General features: G+C 41.7%; 1 protein-coding gene across 3 annotated transcripts in view; it reads left to right on the top strand.

Annotated features, from left to right (window-relative positions):
* Positions 1–20,051, top strand: part of BCAS4 (breast carcinoma amplified sequence 4) — a 63,379-nt gene that overhangs the window by 8,619 nt on the left and 34,709 nt on the right. For 2 of the 3 annotated variants that reach the window (XM_032804031.2, XM_032804032.2), the window contains 3 exons: positions 199–275; positions 6,889–6,960; positions 18,066–18,167. In XM_032804031.2, coding sequence (XP_032659922.1) covers positions 240–275; positions 6,889–6,960; positions 18,066–18,167 — 210 coding nt within the window. In that variant the 5' untranslated portion in view covers positions 199–239. The remainder of the gene's footprint in view (positions 1–198; positions 276–6,888; positions 6,961–18,065; positions 18,168–20,051) is intronic. The other variant, XM_032804029.2, reaches the window with a different exon arrangement.

Raw genomic sequence — 20,051 nt, 5'->3', positions numbered from 1 at the left:
ATGTTATGAGACTGTGTTGCAGATTTACAAGTAGTAACGATAAGCGCATGTTACCCAAAACTGGGCCAGCTAGTAAGCTAAGGGAGGACTAATGACCCACCAGAGTTTGGCATAAAGCAGCACTTTTATTATATTGGTAGCTAAGCTCAAAAGAAGGTGAGGGAGGTCACACTCATACTTGCATACTCATGCTCCCAGGACAGGCACGGCACTGGAGATGTCAGGATTCTTCAAGGTAAATGTCCCACAGCAGAGCGATGGATGGTGCAATGAAGGTAAGTCTTCCAAGGCATGATGGAAAGCAATGCGGTGAACCACTGGCCAGACGGTCCGGGCAAAGGGTTTTCACGGGAGGTACAAGCTTGTGAGTGCACTCCTGAGCACATGGCCCCCTTCCAATTTTAAGGACCTGTTCCTCATGGCCTGTGACTAGAGATGACTTGGCCACGTCTGGTTGGTTACATTCCACCTCGGGCAGTGTGCAGGCAGTGTCCATGCAGTGGGAGTGTGAGCGTTGCCTAATTAGAGTCGCAGACACCTTGTCTACCTGGGAGCTCTTCTGATTTTCCATCTGTTCAAGAAGCCCATTCATCCCACAAGCATTCCAGGAGGGAGGGGGAGGGGGAAAGCCACTTCACAGGTATTCAGAGAGGGAGAGGAGACTAAATGGGGGTGGGGAAGTGTAACGTATTTTGCACATATGGGTTATACATAGCATTCAGATCACTCGTGCTCCTACAACAACGCACATTCGGTAATTGCTCAAACAGATGATTTATCAATTTGCATGTTCAATTATTGTCATCTGCAACCATGCAAATCACATTAGGAAATAAAGTGTACAAATCTGCAAGTGCAATTCTGAGACCTTCTGCCCATATTTATATGTGCATGTAGATAGGGCCATGTGATGTTAATGGGAGTTGTGCATTTAAATATTTCCTTCTGTGCTTTGAAAATGCAGGGTGCCTTTCTTATGAATCAAGTTATTAGCTTATGAGGAGAGCAAGCTTTTGCTGCTGGCAGTGCTGCAAGACTGTGGAACAGTAAAGCTCCATTCTGTAATCTTGTGTATCTTCCTCAAAATTCCCTGCTGAATTTAGATTCCATGATCTTTATCACTGGTGGCACTTTCTCAAGTGGATAAAAAGCAGCTTGGTTTCCAGATACCAGGTTGAGCCTGTAAGTGCTGAGACTTAGAAAATTTCTGTCCTGACTTGTAAACTGAGCAAATCTGATCATTAAATAAATTGGTGAGGTGATTTAGAGCATTCAAGATGCTGCTGCTGTTGTATTATTTTATTGATTGTATGTTCATATTGCAGTAATACCTAGAGGCCTTGATCAGAATCAGGACTCCTTTGTCCTAGGTGCTGTACAGGCACAGAAGATAAAAGCAGCAGAGAATCCTGTGGCACCTTATAGACTAACAGATGTTTTGGAGCATGAGCTTTCGTGGGTGAATACTCACAACGAAGTGGGTATTCACCCACGAAAGCTCATGCTTCAAAACGTCTGCTAGTCTATAAGGTGCCACAGGATTCTCTGCTGCTTTTACAGATCCAGACTAACACAGCTACTCCTCTGATACTAAGCACAGAAGATGACATCGTTTCAGGCCCAAAGAGTTTGCCCTCTAAGAAGGCAAGCAACGTAGAAAGGGTGAGGGGAGGGATACAATCAAACATACGGGCTTATGTGTACATTTGGTTTTTATATATAAATACGTAAATATTGTGTCTCTCCAACTGCCTTTAGATGTGATTAGCCAGCTGGCTACTTGTGTCCTTTGTACAGTCATTTTTCTGACTGTTGCTGAGGCTTTCTAAAGATAGCCACATTTCCTTCCATTCTTCCTTCCTGTTACAGTGCTTGGTCTATGGAGGAGATGGAAGCTCTAGGGACACGTTACAGGTTAAGCATATCAAAGACCTACAAAATATGGGGATATTTGTGACCAGAGTGTATCTCATTTGTTGTGGCCCTTATATTTTAGCCTTCCCTTCAAAGCAATAGTATCTTAAGAATAAAGCAATTGTGGAACTTCCAAGATGCGTCTAACAAAAGAAACACGTGATCTTATTAGTAGCATGCATCCTGCTTGTTTTCCCGGCCTTACTACCAAATGCTATCTTCTGTTGTCATGCAATGTCATGGGGTCTGGTCTTCTTCCTGTTCAAGTCCATGGCAAAACTTCCACTGATGCCAATGGGAGGAGAATCAGGGCCCTTAGAAAGTAAGCTAAGGTAGGGATTCTGTCTCTCCTTTACCAGGCCCGTTCATAGTGTTGTATGAACAATACACTTATTTCATAGAATTATGGAAATGTAGGGCTGGAAGAGACCTCAACAAGTCATTATGTCCAGACCGTGCTGAGGCAGGACCAAATAAATCTAGACCATACCTAACAGATGTTTGTCCAACCTGTTCTTAAAAACCTGCAATGATAGGGATTACACAACCTCCCTTGGAAATCTATTCCGGAACTTAACTATCCTTACAATTAGAAAGTTTTAACAGCCCTTAACATATGTGAAGATTTTTATCAGGTCCTCTCTCAGTTGTCTTTTCTCAAGACTATACATGCACCCTTTTTTTTAATCTTGCCTCATTGGTCGGTGAAATAAAACTAAGACGTTTTTGGCAGAACTTCATATACGATATCTGACCAAGAACCCACACCACTTAGAAAATGGGACATATACATTTCCTGTGCAAACACACACCGCATCCCATCCCTCCTCTTGTAATACTGCCATGGCTGAGTTCTTTTGCCAAAGGTTTGGTCTTACTGGCTGGGTAGGTGTATAAGTCTTAGATTCCTTCCATAACCTTGAGCAGGTGCCTGAGATGTCTGCTATTGCCTTAGTGCCACAGACTCGCTGTGTGCTCTAAGGCAAGTCATTCTGCTACTCTGTGGCTCAGTTTAACCATCTGTAAAATGGAGATGGGGTTTGAAGCTTAATTTCTTAATGTTTGCAAAGAGTGAGATGTTACTGAGGTGCAAAATATTAGCATTAGTAATGTGTGTTTGCAGGTTGAATTGATCTTGTTCCATTTGTGCAGCTTATTGTGGTGTTGCTGCTCTTGTGAAAACAGATGTCAGCTTCATTTCCTGCCTCCATGTGCTTGGTGCGTTGTTCTGCTCCTTCCCTCCACCCATTTTGTGATTTCATGGTTTTCCCTTCCTGGCCTCTGAGTGTTGCTCTCCTGAACTTTTCCCCTCCTACTCCTCCTTAGCTGCTGCTATCACCCTTGCATTCCATCCAGACTGCGTTCTCTTCCCTTAGCCACTGATCTGCTCCTGCCTTCTGTAGTAATCTTGCTCTAGCTGCGTGAAGACTCTCATTAGTTCATCGGCTCTCAGATGGAGGAGGAGTCACGACACCCTGTCCTTCTCATGTTGCTAAATGGGAAGGGTCCTACTATAGAATAGGTTGAGAAGTACTGCAGTAGTATTTGTTTGCTTTATTAATTATGTCTTTTGCGATAGTGCCTAGGAGCCCCAGCCATGGGAAGTGAATTTACCTCACACCAGGGGTTGGCAGCCTTTCAGAAGTTGTGTGCTAAGTCTTCATTTATTCACTCTAATTTAAGGTTTCCCATGCCAGTAATACATTTTAACGTTTTTAGAAGGTCTCTTTCTATAAGTTTATAATATATTAACTAAACTATTGTTGTATGTAAAGTAAATGAGGTTTTTAAAATGTTTAAGAAGCTTCATTTGAAGTTAAAATTAAATTAAATTAAAATGCAGAGCCCCCCGGACTGGTGGCCAGGACCCGGGCAGTGTGAGTGCCACTGAAAATCAGCTCACGTGCTGTAGGTTGCCTACCCCTGCCTTACACACTTGTAGTTTTTAGCGTGAATAGGGTCAAAATCTTTAATCCAGAGTGTGTTGTAATTTTCTGCTGCAAAGATTATACAGTTATGTTGACCTTTTAACTTTTGCCTATTCACATGTGCAGTGAGCGAGCTGGTGCTGCCTAAATATCATCCTCACTCCGTAGGAAGTAAGTTTCCTATCCGCAGATATCACTCAAACTATTAATTCACAAGTATTTTAAACAATTTGAATCTTTGTTCACTAGGGGTCAAATGCAGATACCCCCTTCCTTTCCAACCCTGGGGGTTTAGGAGGCAATAGAATCCAGTCTCTACAACCTGCAAGGAGGCCATAGTCTGGATTAGTGGCCACAGTTTACAAGGAGGGTTTGTTCATTGGCCTGCTAAACCCAGTATTGTGAGTGCAATCCTTGAGGGGGCCATCTAGGGATCTGGGGCAAAAATCTGATCTGTCTGGGGATTGGTCCTGCTTTGAGCAGGGGGTTGGACTAGATGACCTCCTGAGGTCCCTTCCAGCCCTGATATTCTATGATTCTATGAATGGATGTAGTTCTGTCATCTTTCCTTGGGCTGCTTCCAGTGGCAGCCCCTCCCCGAGTACTAAGAATGCAGAGTCGATGTTTGTGCAGCGCTTGTCTTTCCTTTCCTCCTCTCCCTCACACTTGTGTCATTAGGCTTTCCCCCCTCTTTCCATGCAATCTTATTACTGTTGGTGCAGGAGCTGTCTCCTCTGCAACTCCTGACGTCTGGAACAGACTCCCTGCCTCACTCTGCTGCCCTGACTGTTTCACTATCAATCTCAACTGCAAATTGCTCTTATGCTTCTGAAGGCCTTTGACCTTTTGCTCGGATATTGAGTCAAACTATGTGAAGTATTTCGGTTGTTCTGTTTGTATAAATGACATTTTGCAGAGTAAAACTGGCTGATGAATTGCACAGCATGGAACCCACCTTCAGTTCATTCAAAACCTAGTCTCCAAGATCATCTTCCTTGCCTGTTTCCCTGACCACATCACCCCCTTCCATTGGCACTTGCTCCTCCACCGTATCAAGTTCAAGCTACTGTAATTTATTCTATTAATAAAAACAAAGTTTGTACTCCACCAAGCTGTGCACTAGCCCTCACTAAGAAATGTCATTGTTATTACCCCATCCTTCCTCCAACCCCCTCTCTTCCATCGTGTACCTTTCCTTTATTATGCAATATCTGATATTAGCATGTAAGCTCCCTGGGACAGGGATTTTCTTATCTGTATTGTCAGGCACCGGTACGCTGTTGAGTGCTCTATTGATATCTACCCAGTCTGAAGCTCATGGTGGCAACTTAAATCAATCTTCTTTTCTCCAGGCAAAATAATAGTAAATTTAGGATAAAAGCTGAACAAATCATTGTTAGTATGAGTTAGAATGATAAAGGACCCTACTTAGACACCTTTACTCTTGTTTCTCTCCTTAGTTGGCTTTCTTAATGAACATTTAAGCAAACTAACCTTACAAATGGGATAATTTCCCTTTGATCTGTAAACCTTTGTTCAGTTGCAGTATTTTCGTGCCGTGGATTGTGAGGGGAGAATTGAGGCTGAGTTAGAAATCACCTGTTCAGTGCATGTCCCAAGACAGAGGCAGAAGGTTGGATCCAGGATTCAAAAACTGATTAAATTTTAGGGACAAATTATACTGTAAAAACACTTATTCTGTTTACAATCTCTCTATTTTAATATCCTGATGATTTAATTTATTTTTGAAAATATTACCAGAATGAATTTTCAGGCTATGGATAGTTCTGTCTGCCTTATAGGTCACACCACTTTACCGAGATCCTCTATGATCACAGCTTTTTACTGCCAGGTTTCATATAAATAGCAACAATTCGGCAGGTTTCCTGTCTGTCTGCAAACAGAGGGTATGTTGAGTGTCTTGGCTTCAGACAGCCACAGATGTAACTCTTCTGTTGAGATCTGCAGTATTTCTGAATTTTTGCTTCATCCTTGATAAATTTATGAGAAAACAGTAAAGTGACCCTCCCGAAAAATGTATTCCAAGAGTTTTTGGCTATTCTTCAAGGGAGTTGTGCATTAATATATTCAAAGTGTTTTTTTTCTAGATATGTCATGTAGGTCTTCTAATGGATTTTTAAAAAAAAATCTGTCAGTAAAAATAACATGGGCTATAACAGGTATTTGAGCTTTAAATCACACTTTGGTATTATTTATATCCAAGTGTTAGTGATGGTTTTGGAATGGAGTGATTTCTTCTGTCTTTGAAACAGAGGCTGAGCTTTTAAACAGGAAGGGCTGTTCCTGCAATGAGCCATCTCTGGGTGGACTGCCATTAAAATCAGTGGGGGTGATACAGAGAACTTATTGCAGGATCAGAACCTTAAAACACCTATTACATGTGTAATGGAGTCATCTTACATAGTGGTATACCCAGAAGATACCAGGCTTGGAAGAGAATCTGGCTGATTGCATTGTTGCCAGCTCTTATGTCATTATCTCAAAGTTTTGTGATTTTTGGAGCTTTTCATGAAGCCCTAGTTCCTGGAATCTTGTTGTACGAGAGATCTTACTTTTTTATATATATATCAATGAAAGTTAAGGTAAGTGTCAGGCCCTCCTGACTGAGGAAGTAAGTTTGAAAACATGAAACCCAAAAGCTCAAAAGCAAATAAAAAAATAACTTAAAATTATTTAAAATCTCATGATTTTTAAAACAATCCTATGATTTTGGGCACCCAACTCATGGTTTTTTAACTCTTGGATTTGGCTAGACTGTGGTTGCTTGAAAATTCCTCAGGTTGACCTAGATTCTATATTTCTGAGTGGGAAAGGATGATGTACCATATCTTATGGATAACCTGAAATCAAAACAATTTCCTTCCATTCCCAGATTTAGCTTTTGACAAATAAACATACTTTTGATCAAAACAGGATTCGGCTCTCGCTGATATTCATTCTGACAAGGCTGCGCTGCCTTTAATTCACAGAAGCAACTACATACATACATACATACATATAATAAATATATATATTTGTTTTTCAGGTAAAAGAAGTAGAAGAAACTATAGAAGAGATGTTAATAAGGCTGGATGAGTTCTGTGGCGTGACTGATGTGGTATGTGCTTAGCTTATAACTCTGATTCACCCTACTGACACTATTATCAGCTCTCTCCAGTAGGTTTCTGAGGAGGCCATGTTGGTAGTGATTTAGAAACCATGCTGCTCAAACAGGGCAGCAGTTAGCAGTGGGGAGGGGAAAAAAAAACACACAAGTATTTCCTGAGGCAGCCATCTTGATAACTCTTCCCTCCCCTGAGATGGTTTTATTACACAGAGCAGTGGCGGTTGAGCCACAAGGTGGCAGTCCCGTGCACTAATATTTAAGACCCTAGACTGGAGCACTGTATTTAACTTTCACAAGCTCTGTACAGGTCACTGTACAGGCATCTAGGAGATCTCCTGATCTGCTGTTGTTTGTACATGTGAAAGTCCAACACGCACAACTTTTACATTTTGCTTCTTTTTTTTTGTCCTTTCCCCAGCTTGGTTAGTATCGTGCTTTATTTTTCCCTCTGACTTTGATAAATATAGTAAAATAAACCCTAATGGCATACCAGAGATAGAATTGAATGGGTTTTTTTTCAGAAGACTTTATTTCTCTTGAGAAGCTTCCCTTTATTTAAGAGGAGTTTCATGGAACATTCTTTGAAGACTCCATGCTCTAGTGTCTCAATATTTGGATCAGTTCCAGGTGGTGGTGCCAGGCTGGCTGATGTGGGGGCAATGGCATCATTTATTTAATATTAATTATTTACTGTTTGCACTATGGTAGCAGCCAGAGGCCCTGGACAAGAATTAGGCCCTTTTTGTGCTAGGTGCTGTAGAGACATAAAACCAATCCCTGCTCCAAAGAGCTTACTGTCCATGTGTGAGATGAGACACAACTGGGATGGATGCAACAGACAATCGGGGGAGCACAAGGTAACACAGGGATGATTATGATTGTGTGTTGAGGAGCGGTTGTACCATACAAGCTCCCCAGCCATTGTCATTCCCTAATCATTTGTGATGAACTTGAGAACAGCAGGAGAGTGGATGAGATACAGTTGGACCAAGGAAAGATATTGCTTTGCTGCTCTGTAGAGAGATCCAGCTGCATGCAGGCTATTTGGAGATGGTCATGGTAAAGAAAACAATGCCATTTTTTAGACAACTTTACCTCTTCCTTCCTCCCCCTGATGTGGAAGAGTTCAAACTGGCTAGGGCAATCCAAAGCTGCAGTGTGCATCTTCCTTACACATTAGAGGATAGGACACTATTTCAGGGGTTCTCTTACAGTTTTATAGTGTGGACCATATCTGAATAGAGGGATTGTCTCCCTTCCTATTCACTAATGTGCAGACCATCTCCCTGTTTGTTAGCAGCCACACACATTCCTCCTCACCCACTTGCACTACTGCATACATCCCTGTGGCAATTACATCAGTTGTTTACATGGGGAAGTGATATTGAGTAAGTGTTAAATGTACCTTTAACCATCTTGATAAAGATATATAGCAGCTGGAAAGCAGGAGGAGAGCCACTTGCATCTGATCAGCCAACAAATTCTCCATGAACCATAGCTTGGGGAACTGCTTCTCTATGTGATTCTTGGGAATTATGCAGCATAAATGGAAAGGGGCAGGAAAAAGTCCTCACCATCCAAGATCTCCTGTGATAATGAGGAGAGACTACGGGAGAGTGGGGGGAATTGGAAGGTCAAGGTTGCTTAGGCAGTTGCAAAGCAGATATTCCCCAATTTATATTTTCTTAAAGTGCAAGTGGAAGGTTGGACTGACAGCCCTACAGACTGAGTCCTCTGCTGTCCACTTCTTAGCATATGCACAACATGTCTCAGGTGTCACGTAACCAGGATTCATCCCCGAATTTGGTTCGTTGATTGGATCACTAGCTTCCCTGGCCCGGGCCGAGTACTCACACGGAGTGTGATGTGAACACTGATCGATGCCCCCCCTAAACAGATACCAATAGGCAGGCGTGTAAACTTCCTTCTGCTGCCCTGCCCATGAGTCTCACTGTTGTCCTGGAGGGAATGTCATTTCTAAGGGCAAGAGGATAATTCTGTCTCCAAACCATTTGGTCCTTTGCTTTCACAGTGGGATGACCAGTCCTGGCAGCAAGCTTCTTGAGGAGAATGGCCGCTTCAAAACTTTAGTACTGAGAATTTTCCGAAGCTTCCTGCAAACTGGACACTGGAGCACTGTATCCAGTTGCCACTCCTTTTCGTGCTCCCACTCAACACTGAATGTAGCTGTGTCAGAGGCATAGCCATTTGTCATGAAGAGAAAGTATCATTACTTTCAGAAGAAGAGACTTTGCATGTTGATAAACAGAGAGAGGTCTTCCCGGGTTTCTGAGGAGTTCAGAGGAGAAACATCTTGAAAGTACAGTTGAGCATTAATGGGCATTCACACAATCCTGTTTCCATTCTGCTTTTGACAAAAATAGCTGTAAAGGAGCATATGAAACTCAGAGGTCTGAGTATCTTGACACCTATGTATAAGTTTAAGATGCTCTAATATGGCATTTATAGTCTGTCCAAAATGTAGTGTTTTCTGACCGCCGAGAGAAGTCACTCAGGTTTCAGGACCAAAAAGCTGGTTGAGGTCTCTTGTAAGATGACGACTTTTTCAATTTTATGCTAGGAGTTGCTCAAGCCAAGTGATTAGACTTGGTGACTCTGCACTGCTGGTGGTTTTATATCAGATGAAATAAAGGGCAACCAAAGAAATAGTCCATCTCTCATCTGGATTTGTCCTGTGGGAGATTTTCATTAAAGCTTCTGTGAGCATTGAATCCTTCTGCCTGTTGGTCAGGAGCACACCTTACACTGTTGGCTGAATCCTGTAGGAAATCATATCTTGCTCAGGTGAGGGGTCTGTGAGCTTTCAGAGCTCCCATGAGACTTTCCGTCTTTCCAACCTCCTCTACAGCCAACACTAACGTAGTTTCCATGTTTCATCTTCGCTTTACTCATGAAAATATTTTTCCACAACCTGCAGGCTATGAATAATTAGCTTGTATACAGATTGACCTTATCTGGGAACATCAAAGAGCTGCACTTCGTGTGCTGATTTTGTGCCTTGCAGTGCAGTACCTGCAGTGACAGGTTCCTTGCAACAGCACATTAAACAGTGTCTGAGAATCTGATAACTATCATGTAATTTTTGGATTTACTCCAACTTCTGTATTTAACAATAATTTGGCCTTTTGACATGCCAACAAGAGGCAAGGGGAATTTTTTGTGTGTTTCAATCAAGTGTTCCGTAAAGCATTTACATAATGGTGATTTTTTTTTCTGCTTTGAGCATGCTGCTTGTCTTCACCAATAAATGTTCTTGACTCACAAGTTGTAATAGTGAAGTAGTAAGAAGCGTAGATCCAGCCACAGGAAGATGTAGTTTAGGACCACAGGCGGTGTACCTTGGGAGGTATAGTACTTTAACCACGAAAACCGAACTGTTCTATTTATCTGTAGAGCAGGTAACATGGGCAGAGCAGGGTTCTCACAACATCATTTTTGGTGGCCTCAGAGTGTGGCCAGTCTCGCAGTCCTTGCCTCCCATGGCCCTTCAGAGCCTGCCTCAGGGACAGTGGGTCAAGAACTCACCGGCCACCTGTTGAGTCCCAGGTTCCCTGTGACCTGGCCAGGCAGGAGTGAGTGAGCTTCCCCAGGAAGCGTCCCAGCGACCAAACGCCATAGCTGGCTCTGGCATTGTGCACACTAGCCCCACGTGTCTCCAGAGGTGCTATCTGGAGCCCCCAAGGAGGCTGTGTGGTGCAGGGCACCAATCCCTGCTGGCAGCACCCGCATAAACACCAGTGCAGCACATCTCACTGCCCTTGGTAACAGCTGTTTATGAGCAACAGCTTGGTGCTGCAGGGAGAGGCTGCCGGTTTGCCCCCACAATCTCCACTCATGCTTTGGAGGCTGTCGTGGCAGCAAAAAAAATCTGCTGCTGGCCACAGTTAAGAAACACACACTTCATTGTTCTTCAGATCTGCCTTGAACACATCTGGGTGGAGGGTTAGGTCTTTGGTCTTCCTCTGTGACTGCCAGCATGGGTGCCAGTTGTGGAACTGTTTTTTTTTTAAATGTACAACTGTCCTGTAGCACATGGACTTGGACCCAGCAAATTAATTTCACAACAGCCACTAATTTCACAGCTAGCCAAATATAATTAACAAGTTCTGAGTTGGTCCAGATTTGAATTAGTGATCTAAGGGTGAAATGTTGATATCCTATAAACCATCCAATTCTACTCTTTTCATTTCCTCTTGGAATTGCTGGGGTCTTTTTCCCGCTGCCCTTCTCTGCTCTTAAAAACAAACAATCCCCCCCCCCCAGCTTAGTCATATGTGAAAATTCACAACTTTGCTCTGATTTTTTAATCCTTGAAGGGAATGCATGGACACCTGGAAATCTCTGCTAGTGTAATCTCTTGCAGTGGGATATTTCCCATCAAGTAGAATATCTATTAGTGTCCTCCAGAGCTGGATAGTCTTAGAAATAAAGTACAGACACTGAGATGTCACCACATGGGAGGCTCTGAAAGCAGAATACCCCAAAAGAGATGTGAGACGTTATAGCTGTCTCTGGTCCCTATTTTATTGCACCCACTTGTCTTTTTAGACCAGTGATACTCAGATTGAGGCTCGGGAGCTGCAAGTAGCTCTTCAACCTATCTCCTGCGGCTCTGCGGCACGTGATATTAAAACACTGTGTGATTTAATTATTAACCTGTCTAAACTATTAACCAATCAGGGTGCTTTTTCTATGTTATTAAGCAATGGTAGAATACTTGGTCAGTCATTTTGCTGTGAGAATAATATATGTAAATATGTTAAAGGTAAATGAAACGAATTCACACTACTGTGGCTCTTTTGGGTAATGTTGATCACTAATTTGGCTGCTGAACCACTGAGATCTGAGTATCACTGCTTTGGACAGCTCTGTGCTGTGTTTAACCCTGCTGTTGTACATGACAATGGCCACGTAAAGTGTTATATTAAAAAATAAAGTGAATAAATCACAATGGCACGATGCACTTGAAGATTTTTGGATCAGGCTTAGAGGAGATTTCAGTGTTGTCTTAGCTTCTGTGCTACTGAGGGTAGTTTTGTCCCTCATTGGGTGCAAATCCTGAGTTCTTCACAGGGCTCTTCTTGCAGACAGCTTTGCATTTTGTTCAAATTTCATTTGACTTTGTTCTCCACCCCACCCATTTCTAAGGATGCAGACTTCCATTGGCAATTCTTTTGTCTTTCTCATTATGTGCATTGGTTCAGTATTGCATTACAGTCCATAGCAAACATTTTCTTTAGGTGTGTTTGTCTAACTGTATACCAGATCCATCTAACTAATATCAAGAAGCACCTGTCAGAGTTCTATAATATGTTTCCAGCTGAGGTAAGATGTTTTGTTTATTGTGTGTAATTTCTGAGGATCATGGCTTTTGTTTTTCAATAAATTACCCACCCCAATAAGACGTGCTAAAATTTTATAACTAAAGATGGTTAAGACCAAAATCTTACCTGGCCATTTCACTTGTGTTTTCATTGTTGAATTGTCATGAATTTGTTTTTTTAATCAGCATATTAGGCACACAACTGTGCACTCAAAATTTGTGTCTAGTGTGTTCATGCCAATACCATGATGTTACCCATAAATTTTGTGAGATCATGTGCAACTGGCTAATTGTGCATAGCTCCACACAATTACCTGGTTTCGCAGCACAGCAGTGGTAACTCTGCATACAAATTATGGGTGCGATTCAAAGACTCTAGGCATGAATTTGAGGTAGGCTTGAATTCCAACTAGAATCTTGCTGCCCGGGTGTTGGTTTTTAGCCTATAAAACCTAGATGTTTTGGGACCTTGTTTTGTGACAGATCCTCTTTTCCTCCCCTAAGACTTACAGCCACATTAAAATTTGGCAGAGACTGTCAGGCTGGAATGTCCTTGATCTAAAACAGGGGTAGGCAACCTATGGCATGGGTGCTGAAGGCGGCACACGAGCAGATTTTCAGTGGCACTCACACTGCCTGGGTGCTGGCCACCAGTCCTGGGGGCTCTACATTTTAGTTTAATTTTAAATGAAGCTGCTTAAACATTTAAAAAACCTTATTTACTTTACATACAACAATAGTTTAGTTCTATATTATAGAGTTAGAGAAAGAGACCTTCTAAAAACATTAAAATGTATTACTGGCACGCGAAACCTTAAATTAGGGTGAATAAATGAAGACTCGGCACACCACTTCTGAAAGGTTGACGAACCCTGATCTAAAAGAAAGGAAATCCATTCTTTCTGTGTTTGTTTGTTAGGGTGGGGGCAACTTCTTTCAGAACTCGCTCCCCTCATTGATCTTTCCAAACCTGCATTTGCCAACCTCCCACCTTTGCTCTCTCTTTTTTCCAGCAATTGAGGAGAAAGTAAACTGAGGGCTGGGGTGGCTATATTTATGCATAGTCCCTTTTGTGTTATTTCGTGTGTTTTAACCCATGGTTTGGGTGCCCAGAGCAAAGGATGGGAACCTACAGATATATCTTCTAATTTCAAATAAATATATCTCTGGGATTACCAGATTTTGGACATAATCTTTGACTTTCAGTTATTGTTCCAGCCACACACATGGATTCTGTTGTGTTGAATATGACTTCAGCTATTAACTATAAATTTGTTTAAAAATATTATATAAAAAATCTATCCATGTTGAATTGGCACCATTTAAACTCCAGTGTGTGCTTTGGTTCTCAGGTTCCGATGTTGGCACAGTTCTTATTTAACTGATGCCGCTAGAAGTCCGCTGCATGTTTTGGTTCTAAGGCTTTGGCCTTGATGCAGAAAGCTCTCCCATTCAAGTATGCCATTTTATGTGCAGCATTAGGTTTTACTGTGTCTGGATATCTGTCCTACTTGGAGCTTGCATGCCGTTCCTGGCTTGTGTCTTAGTTCTCCATTATTACTCAGTTTACTCTCTGTATTAGGCTATTGCTCTCAGCCTATTCCCTCCCTGAGATTTGTCTTGCTGACTCAAATTGTTGTTAAACAAAGCTCAAAATGTTTTAATCTTCCAAGTTAACATAGCAAAGCTTAGTAATGGGAATGCAGATTTTTCCTGTGGACCATTGTGCTCTGGTACTTGTGCTGAGCACCAGTTTAATCTTCAATAAAGTAAAGTATAACAGATTGCATGTAGGGGAAATTAATCTTGTTTTATCGTGTGGAATTTCCAGACCAGTCATGCTTTCTCTGGCTGGAAAAAGGTTACTATACCAAGAGAAGTACTTCCCTTCTTTGTTATGGGCTGACTCCTCTTGAACTCTTCTGTCGCTGTGGTTCTGCAGACGGCTGCAGAATGACTCTTCTTGAATCATATTTGCATATCATTTCCTTTCATCACTGACTGCTTGCTGGAAAATTTTCTCTCCTGCATCTTGTGCTAGTGGTTTTTTTTTGCCCTCAAAGACAATTTAGATTTTATTCCATGGCTGCTTTGACCTTGCTGTGGTGATAATTTTTGCCCTCACTGAACATGGTATGAATAACTTCTTAGTTGTTTTGGCTACATCCCCAAACTGCGTTTGTATGTACTGTAGTTATCTAGTGGTAGGCTCTCTAAGTGGTTTCTCCCCAGCTCCTTTTTAACCAACACTGGACAACACGGTTTGCTGCCTTATCTTGGATAATGTGAGGGTCAATTTTCAATCTTACGCAAATTAAATGACTTACTCCAAACTTGTCACCAATCAGTGTTTTGTAAATATTGTGTAGCAGAGTGTTCTGTCTGCCCCTGGCTTAAAGGGCGCTAACCAAACGATCCCCAGACTCCTCTGTATTAACTGTCCCATTCTGTGAATTTGTTTAACAGAAATACCTTTCTGTTAAAAAAGGAAATGAGAGAATCTGGTTCCCTTTTGAGGGGATCTCACTGTCTGAGCTGGTTTTCTGTCAGATATAATGTGCACAATATGTTGTTCTTATCCTAGAGCGTACTATGGGTGCGTGCGTGGATGCATACCATCATACCAGACCAAATGGTAAGACCATCGCACGCATAAGTGTTTATCCATGCAAAGAAAAGTCTTGATTTTAATTTGTCCATGTTAGGAATTGTGCCAGTATAACTATTTTGTTAAATCACACCCTTCTCCAAAATAGTTACACTTAAAAGTTTTTCCGGTATCCATCACCCCAGAAAGCACTATGTAAATTCCTTTACTGCGGACACGTTTAAATTGGGGAAATCTCAAAATGCACAACAAAATCCTGCAGGGTCAGCCAGCCCAGCTTCATTCCATTATCACCTCAGCTGAAAGACCCCAATTCCACTCTAGTCAGTTCCAATAAAACCTTGTTTGCCAGTGGTCTGAAAAGGGCCTGCGGGGAAAAAAAAAATCAGCCTCTGGGACAAAACATCTGCCAGAAAATGCCTCTGGGGAAGGCTTCCTTGTGGTCCTAGAGTGAAGCAATTATAATTCTAGGCAGAGCCATGACAGCCCACAGGTTATGTAAACCCTCCTCTGCTCCATCCCACTTAGGCCCAATGAGATTCCTTGTATAAGTAGGCCCAGCCACCCTTGTTGTTCCTTTAGTTCATGTGTTCCTACTGTGCGCCGTTTATCTAATCTCATTGTTTGCATGGGATTTGCTGTTTTTGTTAAATTAAGGCCTGAATTTCTTTATTCACTTAAAAGAAGCCACTTCTTTGCTGGACAGAAGTTAAAGCCGCTTGGAGAGAGTCCCATCAAGAGTCCTCTTCCACAGCACCGTTTCCTTTTGAATTAATGGCTTTCCAGCAGTTGTTTGGGGTGTCGCTTGTTGCGTTGGGCCCTTCATTTTTTGGTTCCTTTGCTGCTACTTCTGATGCTTCCATTGTTAATTTAGGAAGGGAGAAGTCAGCAGAAGCAGAGAAGCACTAATTACTGCCTCTTCACTGCTACTGTACAACCTGTCTGGAAGTGCTTGCAGTCTTTTTTATGGCAGAACCCATTAGCACATAGAGAGGGACAGGTTTGCTCTGATACTTTAAAATGAAACAAGCATACAAACCTCCACACTCTAATGGCTCAGTTCAGTAGTCCTAACTCAGGTAAAACTCCCACTGTTGACAGTTAAAAGTGTGGGGGGCTCTGCCTGAGTAAGGACTGCAGGGTCAGTTCCCCAATCTGCATAATAATATAAATGATTTGGCGCAGTGTACAATTTGTAGATTCATTTTCTAATATACTAGTTAGAAGTCATGGTACATTAGATCTTAGAAGTGAAGAGCAGGAGGAATAGCTGTTTCTCAATTCCTGCCTTATCCCTCACTTAATTTTGTATTCTCTCTGTTCTGCTTGTGGTCCAAAAATTGGAGGACAGCTATGGTATCTGACTAGTTCTCACTAAGTTAATCACTGAAGGCTGTTTATATACCAAACAGGGTAATACTCAGTTTTCACTAACTTCATGCTTCACAGAACTCCAAATAAGGATCAGACATTGATATAGATGATGCCTCCAAAAAACTTGAAAATGATTAGGCTGCTGGTGCACTGATATCACTGCTGATCATGATGGCCAATACTGTGTCGTTTTCTTGTACTTCCCATCTCTCTGTATCCAGTTGCTGTCTCCTATCTTTCATACTTAGACAACAAGGTCTTTATAGCAGGCTCTATCTTTTTTTGTGTGTTTGTACAGCACCTAACACAATGGGCCCCTGATCTGTGGCTGAGTCTTCTTGGCCATACAGTAGTACAAATAATGTTAATACAAACAGCCACGGTTTCCATTAGATAAAATAAAAATGTATGCAAGGGGTATAAACCCTCCTGCTTCAGGGCACAAGTTACCAGTTACTGACAGGAGTTAGGAAGGAACTACTTCCTCTGTGCAGTTTATGCCATAATTATGCATGATGGATATTCTTGCTTCTTTAAAACATCTGATACAGCGCACTGTTATAGACAAAATACTGTACTAGATGGACCACAGGTCTGATCCAGGATGACAGTTCCCACATTTCTGTGCTTAGTGCCTGTCTGCAGCACAAATAAACAATGTTAGTTAAGTTTAAATGGTCTCTGCCTTTCTTACTGGATTTGGTGATGGCTAAGGCACTGAGGTCTACACTAGAAAATTAGGTCAGTTTACATTTGAGGGTGTGAAACATCTACCCCCTTGAGTGGTTTAGGTAAACTGACCTAACTCCCTGTGTACACAGCGCTAGGTCAATGGAAGAATTCTGTCTCAGGGAGGTGGATTACCTGTGCCAATTGGAGAACCCCTCCCGTCGGCGCAGGTTGTGTCTGCACTGAAGTAATGCAGTGGCGCAGCGTTTTAATTGTAGACAAGCTCTAAGAATCAACCTATTTTTTTCATCAGCTACAAGGGCTGATAGCTGTAGGCTAAACTATAGGTTATCCTTATAAAAAACTATTTGAAATTGTTAATTCCGCCCAATATGGATCAACGCCTCTCAGATCAAATCAGTCAGGGGATGGAAGGAAAATAAATACATTTTTAACCATGGTTAGCTATATTGACAGTAGAACTGCCAAACAGAAAATGAAAAGCTCTCTTGAGAAAAGATTTGTGGGGAAGTAGTTGGGGTCTAGTGGATAGATTGGGAGTAGGCAAGGGCTTGCACTCAGGATCATGGGTTCTACTCCTGGTTCTTCCACTGACTCCCTGAACGACTTGGGAAAGTCATAAAACTTCAGTTTCCTTATTTGTATCCTAGGTAGAACAATAGCTCTTTCAGTGGGGTGCTTTGTAATTTGCCTAATTAATCATAGAATCATAGAAATGTAGGGCTGGAAGGAACGTCAATAGGTCATCAAGCCTAGCCCTCTGTGGAGAACCAGGACCAAGTAAATTTAGAGTCCTAGACTAACCCTGATAGGTGTTTGTCCAGCCTATTCTTAAAAACCTCTAATGATGGGGATTCCAAAACCTCTCTTGGAAACCTATTCCAGAATTTAACTACCCTTAGAGTTAGAAAGTTTTTCGTAATATCTAACCTAAATCTCCCTTGCTACAGATTAAGCCCATTACATCTTGTCCTACTAAAGCTTGTGCTTTGAAATGGTCAGGTGAAAGTTGCTGTTGAGGTGCTGTGTATTTATCATGATGATGCTTTCTGCTGTGAGATACTTTTGTTTTCTGTGCAGATTAGAAGCGATACATCCCAGATCCTGGACGAGACCATTCCGCTCATTAAAGCCAAGGTGGTAGAAATGAACAACATCTATGCCAAAGTTGATAAATTAGAGGTTTGTTACATTGAGATTTGCATTTTGAGGGGAAATGTGCTTCTGAGGTTGCCCTTCCTCTGGAATTGTGCGGAGTGCTCACACATTTGCAACCAATTTTGTTCCCTTAGGTGGTATGTTTTTTGTTTGCTTGTTTGTTTTAAATCAGTGGCCTAAATACAACACTTGTTTAAGTGCTTGCGGGATTGGGGCCTTAAAGAATAATTTATTTTCTGATTCACCAACTCCTAGTATTAGATTTGAGGTATCCATAATGATCAGGTCTTTGTGACTTGTAAGGGGATTTATGCCATGGTGTTTACTGTTTTTTTTTGTTTGTTTGTTTTTTAAAAAAAGGTCGGGTCTCATGTCCATCAGTTTCAGCTTGTTGATAATAGTCTTGTGTAATTGTGTAAAATGTATTGCTGTGCTCTGCAGCGTTTTAGTGTTTGGTGTATCCTGAATGAGGGAAGCCAGAACGACTCACTAAGATGATGTCCTCACCATATTTAGTAAGCAGTATATTAAAATTACAGTGTCAGCACTGGGCAAGGTTGCCTCTGGGATGAATATAATTAAAACATGACAAGATAAATCACATAATGTTTAATATCACTTCTAACTGACTTGGAGAAGTGGAAGAAGCTAAATGTTTGTGGCATCAATTCCAGGTGGGCAGTTCTCAAGCTTTGAGCTCAACCCCTGTACAAAGTAGCAAAATAACTCTCCCTGCCCCCTCCCCTCCCATGTGGTTTAGTGTTGAGATCGGGAATGGCAATTGATTTAATGTATTTAAAGCATTGTATTTTCTAGAGCAAACTTCTTTGCCCTTTTATGCCACCTTTCATCCAAGGGCTTGAAGTATTTTATATCCAGCTACAGCACTGTGAAGCTGGTAGGTATTGTCCTATTTTAGAGATGGGGTAACTGAGTCTTGGAGCTTCAGGGCAAAATTTTCAAAAGTAGGAGTCTAACGCTAGGGTCCTAAGACAATTAGGCATCTCCCTAGTTTTCAAAAGTGCTGAGCATCCCAACATCGATAAGAGCTATTGGGTTCTCAACACTTTTGAAAATCAGGGAGGTGCCTGAATATTGACAGGCACTTTTTTAAAATCACACCCTAATGGATTTAGGTGCTCAAACTGACTGTGAGAGTCTCGTGCCTAATTCCTTTAGGCACTTTTGAAAATCCCAGTTTATGTTTATTTGGTCTTCCGTTTTAGCAAATCTTTGCTCTAGTGACATGCCTAAAATTATAAGCAAGTAAATGGCAGAGCCCCTGACTCCTCCTCCCTTTCTCCTCCTCCTCCCTCTTTCACCTACTATTTCTTTATTGATAGTTACTACTTCAGTGTTTAATTTGAATTGAAAATTATTTAAAACACAAACTTGGATTACCACTTCTTATTTTTTGCCAACGGCCACAATCTGAGATTTGTTTCTTGGCTAGCTGGGTTCTAGAAAACACTTTTCAAGCCAATGGAGTATTTGATGCGGTCACTCTCAAGATGGACAGTAATTTTACACCTGTGCTGCCCCTTATTTTATTTGATTCTACTGAGTAGGGATAAAACAATATTTCCATTTCATCATATGAATTTAGGGTCTTTCTGGCTCGTATTATAACCAGTACTAAAAGATTCTGCAGACTAGATTCTGTCCTCAGTGTCACCTCTGCAACAACTTTGCCATCTGGGGTTTGCACAGGTGTAGCAGGACCACATTCTGTCCCTGGTAAATGGAACTGAATTTACAATTCTGTGGTTATACACAAGCAGGAAATAGACTCCACCTCTTTCTCCTATAGCTCTGCAAGGCTAACTAGAGTAAAAAAGTAGAAAAAAATTCACTTTTGCCAGCAAAGTGAGAAGATCCAACTCAGAATACACATAGGATACAGATCTG

This window comes from Chelonoidis abingdonii, chromosome 14, assembly GCF_003597395.2.
Source record: "Chelonoidis abingdonii isolate Lonesome George chromosome 14, CheloAbing_2.0, whole genome shotgun sequence".
NCBI classification, from domain to species: domain Eukaryota; kingdom Metazoa; phylum Chordata; order Testudines; family Testudinidae; genus Chelonoidis; species Chelonoidis abingdonii.
This window is presented reverse-complemented; position numbering and strand designations above follow the sequence as displayed.